The sequence below is a fragment of the Haemorhous mexicanus genome, chromosome 3 (genome assembly GCF_027477595.1).
Source record: "Haemorhous mexicanus isolate bHaeMex1 chromosome 3, bHaeMex1.pri, whole genome shotgun sequence".
Classification (NCBI taxonomy): domain Eukaryota; kingdom Metazoa; phylum Chordata; class Aves; order Passeriformes; family Fringillidae; genus Haemorhous; species Haemorhous mexicanus.
In genome coordinates, this window is record NC_082343.1 from 89,024,305 (window position 1) to 89,036,839 (window position 12,535).

Below are 12,535 nucleotides of genomic sequence, written 5' to 3' on the forward strand. Positions count from 1 at the left end.
TAATTGCTACAGCAGTTTTCTAGCAGTATTTTCCCTGTTTCTTCAAAGTAACTGTAAGGATAAGGTTTTTTTAGGCAGAAGCACTAAGGAAACTTGAGATCTGCAATTGTGGAAATAGCGCAGGCAGAGAGGGAAGAAAGACCCTGGGTAACTTACACAAGTTTCTTAACTTTCTTCAGTTAGACTGAAAAAACCCTTATAGCTGCCAGTAGCTTGGCAATGTCAGGTGTTTTATTAAGAGTTCTGCAGATCTGATGTGAAACATCTTGTTGTTGGCTGCTTCTAATAAAATGCTAATCACTGGACCAGACTCAATCAGTAGCTGACATAGTAAGATCTTGTTATATTACAAATTACCCAGTAATCTCAGCAAAGTGAACAGCCCACAAAAACAGAGTCAAGCAAGTATCCTTGCTACTTACTATTCTGCAGTAGATCTCTCTGATCTTGAAGAAATTCTACACTGCTTCTGAACTCTCCAATGGGAGAGACAAAAAAAAAAAAATTCCCCAGAAACCCACTTCAAGCACATGATGATTCTTTACTGAAAAGCAATTTCAGTAACAAAACTCACTATTATTAAATAAGTTAAAAGATGATGGTCTTTGTTTACCAAAGCCTGATATTCAACAAAGTATCTTTTATGCCATAATTGCCTGACACATTAATGTAATATTAAGATCATAAGCTTACTACATCAATGCTAGAAGTTTCAGTAATATTTGAAAATGCAAAAGAAATCATGCTAGACATTTAGCTTGCTAAAGGCTAAGGATCAGTTAGTGACAGGATCTAGTTAGTGACAAGAGAAAGACACTCAAATGGATGTAGGAGCAAATTAGCTCTATGAAGCAGAGATAAGAACATGAGAATTGAATGTGAACATTTTAAATTTTTAGGATGCATATTCTTGTTTTAAGAGCTAAGAAATTTAATCTCAACAAAAGATAAAATCGAAGTCACTAGGAACTGAAGACTTACAGGAGTACATGACACTTGAGAATAGATCTGAAGTTTTCTCTAGTAAAAAGATGAATTCTTTTTACCAGTTTAAGACCTCTAATGTTTTCCATCTTTATTGATTCTTCTATAGGATAGCTAAAACACTGCATGAATTACCTTAATCTAAAAGAAGTCTCAAAATTGTGAAAGAACTGCAAACTGCTTGCTCACATATTTTTAGTTAACTTCCCAAGCCTGGAACAGCTAGACTGGATATCAGCCATGGCTGTACTAAAGGCAACCAGTGACTTTCAGTAGGAGGTGTGCAGACTTCTCATATTGTTTCCTCCTCCAGGAACTGGGAAAAAAACCCATCTACTGCTTGATGTGTTTGCTGAAAACATCAATGTCAAGATGCCTGCACTTCCCTGCTGATTCAGGAGGCAATATTTAAAACATCCTAAAGCCAGTCTCTACCTGGATGTGAAGTGTATAATTATTACTGAAATACTAATGTTTATCAGCTCCCTAAAGCAGAAACACACTGCAAAAGCACCAATGTATTATTCCATGTATGAAAAGAAAATCTTTGTTTTCTACCTCACCAGCACTGTCCAGCAGAAATAAACATATGATACAGTTCTCCTTCATTTGGGTTATAGAAAGCAACTAGACCTTTAAAATATATAAAATTTACAGTGTGAAAGCAGTTTATTTTGAATGAATGATCCTTTAAAAGCCCAAGCTTGAAGAATGTCTTAAATTAAAAAGATGACACAGAGATGAGTTCCATTTGAGCAGTCAATGCTGACACATTAATAATGAAATAAAATATGCTGCAGTACTTCAAACATTTCACAGCTGTTACAACAGCACGATTATCTAATACAGATATATTTACCAAATTCCACATTTTGTAGTACAAGCATTTAAAATCAAAATACTTCTTTTTATTTGTCTAATCATTAACTGATAATCTAAGGACTTTTCAAATGTAAATCTAATCAGTGGCATTAGAATTGTTTTTTTAATTTCAAGTGATAGGATAATCCCTCAGCTGTACCTATGCTCTGTTGTCACTTCCCCCCACTTACCAAATATTTCCAGCCACATAACAAAGTTCATGCATCCTTACAAAGTGAGACCCTCTCTCCCAGTCCAAAAGTAGATCTTTGGGCTCTAGAAAGACAATGTTTCCAAACCACAGCAATGTTTTTAGCCTTTATAACTAAAGTATATTATTATAAGGACCAAAATAAAACATTTAACTTGGCTGGACACCCCCATAAAGCTTCAGTAATCAACTGTTATAATATTTTTATTGTCATCCATGAACTTACTTTAACCTCGTACCATATCAGTAACAATAGCTCAGTGAAGCTTCAGGAATTGTGGAAAGAAAATTTGCTTCTGCACTAACTCATTCCAAATCTGCTTTCTAATTTAAGCAAAATTATATTTGTATTGGGGAGGGGCTTTTTTCCCCCTCCAAGTATGCTTTTTTTTTGTATCATGTTTTATTATATAAAATGAAAAAGTACTCTATTTGAAAACTGAATTAGAAATACATCTGCAATCATAGTCTGTGAACACACAACATTTTTCATAACTATAACACAGCACTATGGGGGAATAAACTGACAGATGGAGACTCCAATGCATTCTGCAGACTACACTACAGACTTGAACATATTAATGGATTCATAAGATCAGAGAGAAAACATCTGCATTAAAAGAAATTAATATATTTAATACTAAAATTACCCATTTCATTTTTGTTTAATATTAACTCTCGGCAGAAGTGCACATGAAATTTTAATTGTGCCTACATTGCTAAGGCTGCTCATTGTGCTTTAACATGGCTGTGGAAAGAAGCACTATAAGTTGTTTGCTGGTCATGTTTTGCGACATGATCTTAGTGGCAAATTTTTAAGTTACTTAAAATTACTAATTAAATTCTACAGATTTTATATTTATGTTTAAAACGTATTCATTTATCAAAGACAGTATTAGATGATAATACAGAACTCAATAAAACTGACAATTTTCTGTGCAAGAATAGCAGTGGTCCATGACCCTGAGGTTTTAGCTCAGCTGGTCAGAGTATGATGCCACCAACATCAAGGTTGGGGGTTCAATCCCCATGTGGGCTGTGCATTTAATAGCTGAACTTGATGATCCTTGTGGGTCCCTTCTAACTCAGGACTATTCTGTGATCTTAAAAATCTTAATTAGATTTATAGTCTGAGCCTAAACTTTAACAAAGCTTAACCCATTTTCCTCTTCTCCTAAAGACATTGCTCATCGTATGGTCAACCAACCTTTGTATGCAAGCAACAGCACAAGCAAACAACTCATGTGCATTAACCAGATCACAACTCACATACACATACACATTAATTTTTTCCCCATATCTCTGAACATATCTAATACTATGTGTCATTTTAAAATAAGTGGAAAAAAAGAAACTCTTATTACCTTTTCAGCTGTTAACTGTTTTGATGTTTTTTCTGATTCTTTCTCTCTCTTTTTCTCTTCTTTCTTTTTTTCTTTTTCCTTCTGGAAAAGAAGAAACATTTTGCTAGTACCAAATTCGCAAACATATTGAATGTCTACAGCCATACAGACTATAAACAGAGATCTTCAGTTACTCCATTTTAAATCATAGTTTATGCTTTTATCTGCTCTCCTTCCAGAAGTGACTCATTTTGCTCAAATACTAGTATTAAAAATACTGTGACTTTTAGATTAAATTCAAGAAATTCACTTTTTTACCTGCTCATCTGCTTTTCTGCTCAATAAGCTGAAGAAAAAAAGAACCAGTTTTGATTCTCCTAAGCTAAGCAGAGCTGAAGAGAAAAAATAATCTACAAGTATAAGTACTTCCGTTAACTCTGATAGCCTCTGTCACTGAGGGTGGATGTCAGCTACTTTGATCAAAGAACTAGACTCAGGTAAATTGCATGCTGCTTTCTGCAAGAAGGTACTAATTTTTAAAAGCCAATCTAGTAGTCCTAAAACATACTCCTGAATGTAAAAAAGTTGCCTTGGGCCATATGACAGGCCAGATGAGTCATGAGACATTATATTGTTCCAGAAAGTGAAAATATTAAGATCCTTTTACTTTGAATGCATCATAATGACATTACAGATATTTCTTCACTTTAGTTTTTAATGAATGAATGTGCCAAAATTACTGACCCATCTGACTGAAGCAAACCATAAAATATGCCTTAAGGAATAACATGAAGAAGATACAGACTTTCCAGGCTAGCAATTGCTTTGACAAACTCTTAACTCTTACCTTGTACACCTAAGGTGTAGTGAGTATATTTGAACACTAAATGGATGAAACTGTAGCTCCTAAATGTTCTTTTGGCCATTAGACTTGCACCCCGGTTTGTTCAAAGCTTCCCTTGTTTCAGAAAACACTACTGTTTACAAGTTTCCCAATATTAGGCAGAAGGTTGAGAGGCTAGATCTGTCCATGCAGCTCCAGTACTAAGAATAAAACACTTAATAGTTTGTGTCAGTAAGGAATATTTGTGAGTTTTGTTTTTTTTTTAACATCCAGTATATACAATTTAAAAAAAATTATAGCATGCTACTTACTTAATATAGTTCTAACATTCAGATGAAGGTTTTGGTTGTTTTTTTGGGGGTTTTGTTTGTTTGTTTGTGTTTTGTTTGTTTGGGGTTAATTTTTGGAGGTGACTGGACACAGGGGGATCCAAGTAGCACATTCTTCAAAACTTCCAGTAATCTACTTTCAAACCTTTCACCATATTTACCAGATGGATTGGGGCTACTCAAGTCCCAACTAACCCATGTGAATTATTTCATCATTCATTAACCTGAACACTCAATTCCTGGCAAATCAGACTATCACACCAAGCACCTGCTTACAAGCAACAGAAAGCAATAACTACAGTCATGAAACCCCAATAGGGAAATTTGGAACATCTGTTTTGATGAAAAGAAATAGAGACCAACTTAGATTTCACTGATTAAAAGAACACAAAAGTGAACACAGCGGTCCAAAGTAGAGGCCTTGCCAATGCTGTATCTCACCCGTGGTAATGCAAGGTGTTCAAGAAATGTCTGTATGACTGGGACAAGTATAGAGCAGTATTCTGAGGTCACATAATAACCTGAGACTTGCAGTCTTATTGAACTAGAATTACAAATGCATAGCCATGCCTTTCAATAAAGCTCAGCCTTTCTTCCACTACTGTTTCACTGACCCTAGTACCAACCTGCATTCTAGTATACACACAAACTACACTGTAAGAGCAACAACTTTTTGAAGTCTTCCATTTTCTGTTCCCACATCCCATTCCAACCTTCTCAAGTTGAATAATTTAAATAAACATAATCGCTTTAGGACAACTGCATCAAAGGAAGTGTGACCAGCAGGTCAATGGACATGATTCTCCTCCTCTGCTCTGCTCTCACAGACCCTTCCTCTGCAGTTCGGCCCCAACATCAGAAGGATGTGGACCCAATGCAGCCCAGAGAAGGGCCACGAAAATGACTGGGGACTGGAGCACCTCTCTCTGAAGACAGGCTGAGAAAATTGGGGTTGTCTGAGTCTGGAGAAGAAAGAAGAGTCTGGGGATACTTCATAGGAGTCTTCCTATAGTAGTACCTAAAGGGGGCTTCAGGAACAATAGGTAAGGACTCTAACAGGACAGTGACAGGAGAAGGGAGATTGACTTTAAACTGGAAGAGAGTAGGTTTAGATTAGATACTAGGAAGAAATTTTTTACTGTGAGGATGGTGAGGCACTGGAACAGATTGCCCAGGGAGGCTGTGGATCCCCTATCCCTGGAAGAGTTCAAGGCCAGGTTGGATGGAGTTTTGAGCAACCTGTACATAGCAGGGGGCTGGAACTAGATGATCTTTAAGGGTCCTTCCAACTCAAACCATTCTATGACTCTATAATTCTATGATTTGATTCCTCTCCTCCCAGGAACAGTTGTTTGAAGTGCCATGTAAGTACTCACACTTTTCAATCACAGTACCTTAAATTTCCTTAAATATGTTTAAGGGAAAGCAGAGTTAAAGTTTTTGCATTTTTTCAGTATGTCCTGATTTCCAATCTGACTTCAACATATTTTTAAAGTATGTTTTGTCAAAGAAACCTCACTTCTGGAGTAAAAAGTATCCGGAAACATTTATTTTTCAAGGATTCAGGAACAAGGAGGGTTTGCAGCTAGTTTCATACGGCAAACACTCTGTAAAGGTGACCAAATATAAATATATGCCTCTTGTTGCCCTTAACAAATCTCTGAAAACTTAATAGTGAATATATTAAGACTTAAAATAAACTGTTCTGCTGTGTTTCTACCTCCACACCTCACAGAGTCTACAGAAACAGTCTTGATTCCCAGCAACTTTATCTTCATTCATTTAATTTTCACTGTGGACTTGAAAAGCCACAAGTCCTTCATCTTCACGCTTCCTGATTTCAATATTCAAGCTTTCTGCCTCAGCTCCATTAGATAAAAATGAATTCAGACTAAATAAAAATATTTCTCAGATGTTGCATTCATGCCAGAGCTTCAACCCAAGTGCTTCACTACTTGCAAAAGCAGTCAAAAAGCACTATGAAGATAGTAAAAATAAATTGACTTTATACTGGTCCTAAATTCTAAGCAAAGATTATTAATTTTTTTCCAAATTTCACTTCTAATAAAATGGCATACTAGTTACACAGAAGAACTTTCAAATGTGAATGCACCAAGAGAGGTAGATAAGAAAGTAAAGGTAAGTTTCATTTTTAGTGGCTGCTGCTACTCCTGGTACAACTTAAAACACATGACAAATTCAACAAGGCTTGTGGTCTTAGTCCATGACAATGACATTTAAATTTTAATTAATGTTTAAATATAGCTGAACTAAAATAATTTATAACTTCTGTCCAAATTTTTTGTATTTAGAAGGAAAAAGCTTGATCTATGTTCACATCATAAATTATTTCATATATTGTATAGCCTCAATTTAGAGTGAAGTATCTAAAAGAAGCTAACACTAGATATTCACATTGTAAAGATGCATTTTATTATTGTTGCAAATGATGACATTTACTGAAAATTGATATAAATGATGCCTCAGCTACTACTTGCTTGTATGTTATGCTTTTCAGAGACCCATTTAAACAGCAAATGTGTTAGCACACACACATATCCCAGCCAGAAAGATATTAAAACCAGTATGAGTCAAATTAATTCTATATTTATCTCCAAGGAGAATGAACTAAATGGCTGGAACAATACTGATAATTTAGAATCTGGAACAAGCAAGTAATACCAAAAAAGATTTCAGAAATTATTTCTGATGAGAGAGGACAGTATCACTCATACCCCTTAACTGGGAATTAAGTGGGTTTTCCACAATTTCATGACACTAAATCAGAAGAGAAAAAGAATTTTGACATATAAACACAAAGAAGTAACAACCACACACATTGCAGTTGTGCTGTGTCTTTTCATTTAGCTAGTCCAAGAAAAAAGGAGAGATGTGTTTCAAATGTGTGAAGGATTAACAGCAATTCAAACTCTCAAGTAACCTCAGTGAAATTACTCTATAGAGATGTAAACATTTGTGCAAAGCAGTAACCTGATAAGAGTTACACCCAAAACAATATACCTCTGCTTTGCTCTTCTCAGCAGCAGCTTGCAGAGAAGGAGAAGATGCCAAAGGCTGAGCAGCATCAGATGATATCTGTACAAAACAGAGGAAAGAAAGGAGAAAGAAAATAAGCAAGAACAGCTGGGAAGGGAGGCAGTAGAGGCTGCTAAGAGAGGCTGCTAAGAGACATGATTTTCATTTTTTTTTTTTTTTCAATATTATTGATGGTAGTGGTTACATGACATAGAAGAAACATAAAGAGGAGACAAAGTTGGGTTTTTTTTTCCTGAGTACAATATTTAAAGGAAACGTTTCAGGTAGGAACGTGTGACTTATAACGAAATTCACTAGGACAGAATATAAGAAAATGAACCTGGATAAGATCATATCAAAGGCCTAAGAAAAATAATTAGGTTTCATCCATTTTTATCCAGTGTAACTACTGAAATATTAATGTCCTGAAGCATGAAGGCAGATTGTCCCAGAGGAGGGGGAGAGAAGAGAGTGCCTTTGTTCTTGCTCAATGCAACAGAATATTTTTATTAAGAGGAATGCAAAATAACTCTGAAAGTTATACATTAATTAAAGTTCCAATTAACTCTTCTGTAAGAGCACTCCAAGTACATAAAGAGCTTAGGGTTAATATAAAGCCACATCTTAGCAGCAGGTTAAAGGATCTCAGACAAGTGACACTTCTTTTCTAGGAATTGGTATGCAAAATTGCTATTAGCACCACTAGACTTCCAGAATTCTCCAAAAGGTGTAACTTAAATATGCAACAAATACAGTTTGTGCAAAAAAATAGGATTTTTCTAAAGGCATTTTCATGCATCTACCTATCCAATTTTTTATGCATAGCTGATTACTTTAATGGAAACATTATCTTTCTATTTCCCTTATTATAAAAACAAAACTGAAATACATTTTCCAAATATGTAGAACATCTTCAGAGCAATAAAGCTGACACTTCTACACTATTTTGTATCACCTTTAATATCTAGAGGGAAAATTTCTAAAGAAATGAAGCTATAACAGAGTAGGTCATTATGTTGGACCAAAATAAGCAATTTAAATGACATGTTTTTACCTAGTCTAAGAAAAGTAGCTTGCACTAAATGGCAACTGAAAGTTGATAAAAAAACTCCATCATATCTTGTGTCTAAATACCCCATATTTCTTATGGAAAATCCTACCAGTTTCTTTACTTATACAACTAGAATATTCATAAAATTTACATACTTAGTATTTTTACAAAAAAAACCTATGTCTATGTTGGAAGGTGGTACAGAGCTGCAGGAAAGATATTTATAAGGTTTAATTTTAAAACCAAATTTTACCTGCAGAAATAGGAAACAGAATTCTCATTTTTAAAATTTATTGCTTTAAAATCCTCAGGTTATTAGCAGAGTTATGGATACACCTGCTGCAATGATGCAGTTTCACAAACAGTAGCATTCTGTTGCTATAGGAACATTGGGATCCTGTTTATTCCGACTGCACCACATTGTAACCAAATAATGCTGGAAAAATTATTAGGTAACTACACAATATACTGAACTATGAACTCTAACATCATGCTTCTGAGCTTTCCATTAGATAAAAATGTGCAAAATTCTGATAATGAATCATCATCTTTCAAGCTGCTAACTAGTGGGATTTTGGGTTTGGGTTTGGAGTTTTTTCATTCTTTTGTATACTTCAGATTTTCGGAGAATTTAAGCTTGACAGCTCTCACAGGTGAGCAGCAGGTAACAGTAGCAAGCCACACAAAACTTGCCACACAGAACACAGAATTTCATTTCAGGGTTAGGGGGAAAATCAGCACTGTAGGTGTTTGTCAATTTCCATCCTCCCATAATAGTTCTTAATCTTCAAATCCTCTTCATATTATAAAGGATTATCTAACGTAGAAGAAGGTAATTCTATGAAGGCCTGAAAGCAATAATTATCATTTTGCCAATCAAGTAATGGAATCATAGAAATAATTAAGAAGTGTCATGCAAGCTGTCAGACAGAGATGTGAGACAGAGTAAAAAGCAGTTGCTGTCTAGCCTGGGATATGGAACAGGATGTACAAGTTGAGAAATGCCCAGGCATAATGTCTAAATACAGCCAGGATCACTACAACCACTTCAAGTGAAAAAGAGCACTTGAAAGCACACTTCACACATGCAAATATTCAACTAAGCCAGAGAACAAAAGACATATGACTGAAGCTAATCTTTAAGAGAAAACACATTACAATGTATAAAGAACAGATTAAGTTTACATAATGAAAGCAACAGTACAAGGTTGAGCTACTGAACAGCTTTATCACCACTGCATCGTGTTGAATTTGTTATCTACCAGACTGAAACAGATAAGGAAAGCTGAATAAAAAAATCAAATCAAACCTAGTGACTAGACAAAGCTAAACACGTAAATATTGTCTACCTAGAATTTTGCAAAGACTTTGACATCATTTTCCAGAGTATTCTCCTTCTGGAGGAACTTGCTGCTCATGGCTTAGACGGGTGCACTATTCTCTGGGTACACAGGAGCTGGCTGGGCCCAGAGAACAGTGGTGAATGGAGTCACAACCAAAGAGTGGCCAGTCACTAGTGGGGTTCTCCAGGGTTTAGTATTGGGGTCAGTCCTGTTTAATATCTATCTTTATGCAGGATCTGGATGAGGGGATGGAGTGCACCATCATTCAGTTTACAGATGTTACCAAGCTGGGCAGGAATGTTGATCTGCTGAAGGACAGGAAGGCTCCACAGAGGGATCTGGGCAGGCTGGATAAATGGCCCAAGGCCAGCCTTAGAGGGTTCAACACACTGAGGTTCCACATCTTGCACTTGGGACTCTTGGAGATGAGTGACTGGAAAACTTCCCTGGGGAAAAAAACCAGCATTGCCAGATCCTGACAGCCACCTAAATTTCTCCATGAAAATCCAAAAAGCAATTTCCAACCCTATTCCAGAATCCAAGTGAAAAAGCAGACACTGATCTACTCCGACAACATGTTTGCACTATGCTCTGAAAAGCAGTCAACTAAAGACATCTTTGATTATTGGCACCCTAAAGTATCAAATGGTGACCTCTGTAACTAATCATACATACTGCCACAAAAAGAATAAAGTTGGGTGATTGTGTGCGTTACCAATGTACTGCAGAATGACAACTAGCACATGAATACATCATTTAAACTTTTAATTTAGGAGTAGCTACATCTTTTGATTAAGAAATTTAGAACTGGCTAAAACAAAGAATGATGGCAAGGAGGCTGTCTCTTAAGTTTTCACATTTCTCAATTTTCCACAAAATTTTGATGGCATTTTAGATCAGAACACTTGCAGTCATTTTTCTTGTAGCAATTCTTGAATCTTCTTCCATTGTTTGTGTTTTGTGTATCCTTTTTAGAAAGGGATTTCAGCAAAAATAACCATTTTGTACAATGAAATTCAATACTCTCTTTAAAGCATCTGGTACCTTTAGTGCTGAGCAAGAAATTACATACACATGCAACAATACTGTAAGATTTCAGCTTCACCTGTGCTCTGTGAGAAACCCTTTGGTGCATAAACAATATAAGATCAGAAAAGAAAGTCTGCAGATTTACAGTATTAGTCCAGTTCCCAGCCCCTTTTACATGTAAATGTAAAATGTGGTACCTGTCACCATTTTCCTCCCTTAAACACTTCTGTATTATCTGTTATTACTTAGTGGTGGCACTACCCAAATACATGCTAAGTTAAGTTTGTGTAAAAGCAACAATATAAACAGTAGTTGGCACGATGTCTTGATGCAGTCTACAAACCAGACTACTATTCCAAGTAAAAAAAAGTAAGCTTTAAGCAAGAACTAAATGAAGTTATCAGAAAACAACACACAAAAACCAAGAATGATTTTACTTTAGTTTAGTTTGTACTGACATGTTTGTGATGCTATGTAACAGTCATACAAACATAGCGGTCATTACGGTGTAAGTATTTCATAAAGTTTTCACCTGCTTTTATTAGTAGTTTTTCCAAAATCCAGTGTTGATGTACTGCATGTCATTATTCAGCCTTTTATGAAAGAGGATTCAAGTTGAAGCTTTATAAGCCTACACTAAATTCCATTTAAATATTAAATGCAGGCTGCTATCATGCAGAAGATTCAAGACATTAAAGAATGAGTGTTATCAAACCACTCAGGAAGTCTGCAGCTGAATCAAATACAAAAGTGCCCTCGAGTGGCCAGTTTATACACACACAATATGCAGGGAATTAGCTTAAATGAGGAGGACTATTCTGCTTTCATTTGACAGGTTTTAAGTTTAGCTGCTACATGTGATTTTCTTATTTCAGCAGACTTTTGACTTTATTACTATGTATCTCCAACAAATGTTGACAATACTAAAATTGGTAATTTATCCTAAAGCAGTAGCAATTATAGACTGCTAGTAGATGGATATAAACACAAATCAATTGCTTTATGTTTTATAAAGAAGTCTATTCTTGAAGTACCAAAAGAAGTATAAGAATACTAATATACTATTAACAACACTTACCTATGAATTTTTGGAAGTTCTTAAGGCTAGCTGGCAAGGCACTTTTTTAAAATTACTAAAATATCTCCCTGTGCTGGTTTTGGTTGGGATAGAAATTATTTTCTTCACAGTGGCAAGTACAGGGCTGTGTTTTGGATTTGTGATGAACGCAGGGTTGATTAATTATAGAGATGTTTTTGTTACTGCTGAGCAGGGCTTACACAGAGCCAAAGCCTTTTCTGCTCTTTGTACTGCCAGCCTGGTGAGGATGTTGGGGCTGCATGGGAGGCTGGGAGAAGACACAGCCCGGACAGATGACCCAAACTGACTTAAGGGATATTCCATATCACATGACATCATGCTCAGTACATGAAGTGCTGGGGAAAAGGAGGAAAGGGGACATTTAGAGTGATGTCATTTGTTTTCCCAAGTCACCATTACACATGA

At 35.8% G+C, this 12,535-nt stretch overlaps 1 protein-coding gene across 3 annotated transcripts in view; it reads right to left on the minus strand.

Moving 5' to 3' along the window:
• SMAP1 (small ArfGAP 1) overlaps positions 1–12,535 on the minus strand; it is a 90,759-nt gene that overhangs the window by 39,507 nt on the left and 38,717 nt on the right. Inside the window, exons 5-6 of one of the 3 annotated variants that reach the window (XM_059842643.1) lie at positions 7,594–7,668; positions 3,421–3,501 (exon numbers count right to left, since the gene is read on the minus strand). In XM_059842643.1, the coding sequence (XP_059698626.1) occupies positions 3,421–3,501; positions 7,594–7,668 (156 nt within the window). The remainder of the gene's footprint in view (positions 1–3,420; positions 3,502–7,593; positions 7,669–12,535) is intronic. The other 2 variants (XM_059842645.1, XM_059842644.1) reach the window with 2 other exon arrangements.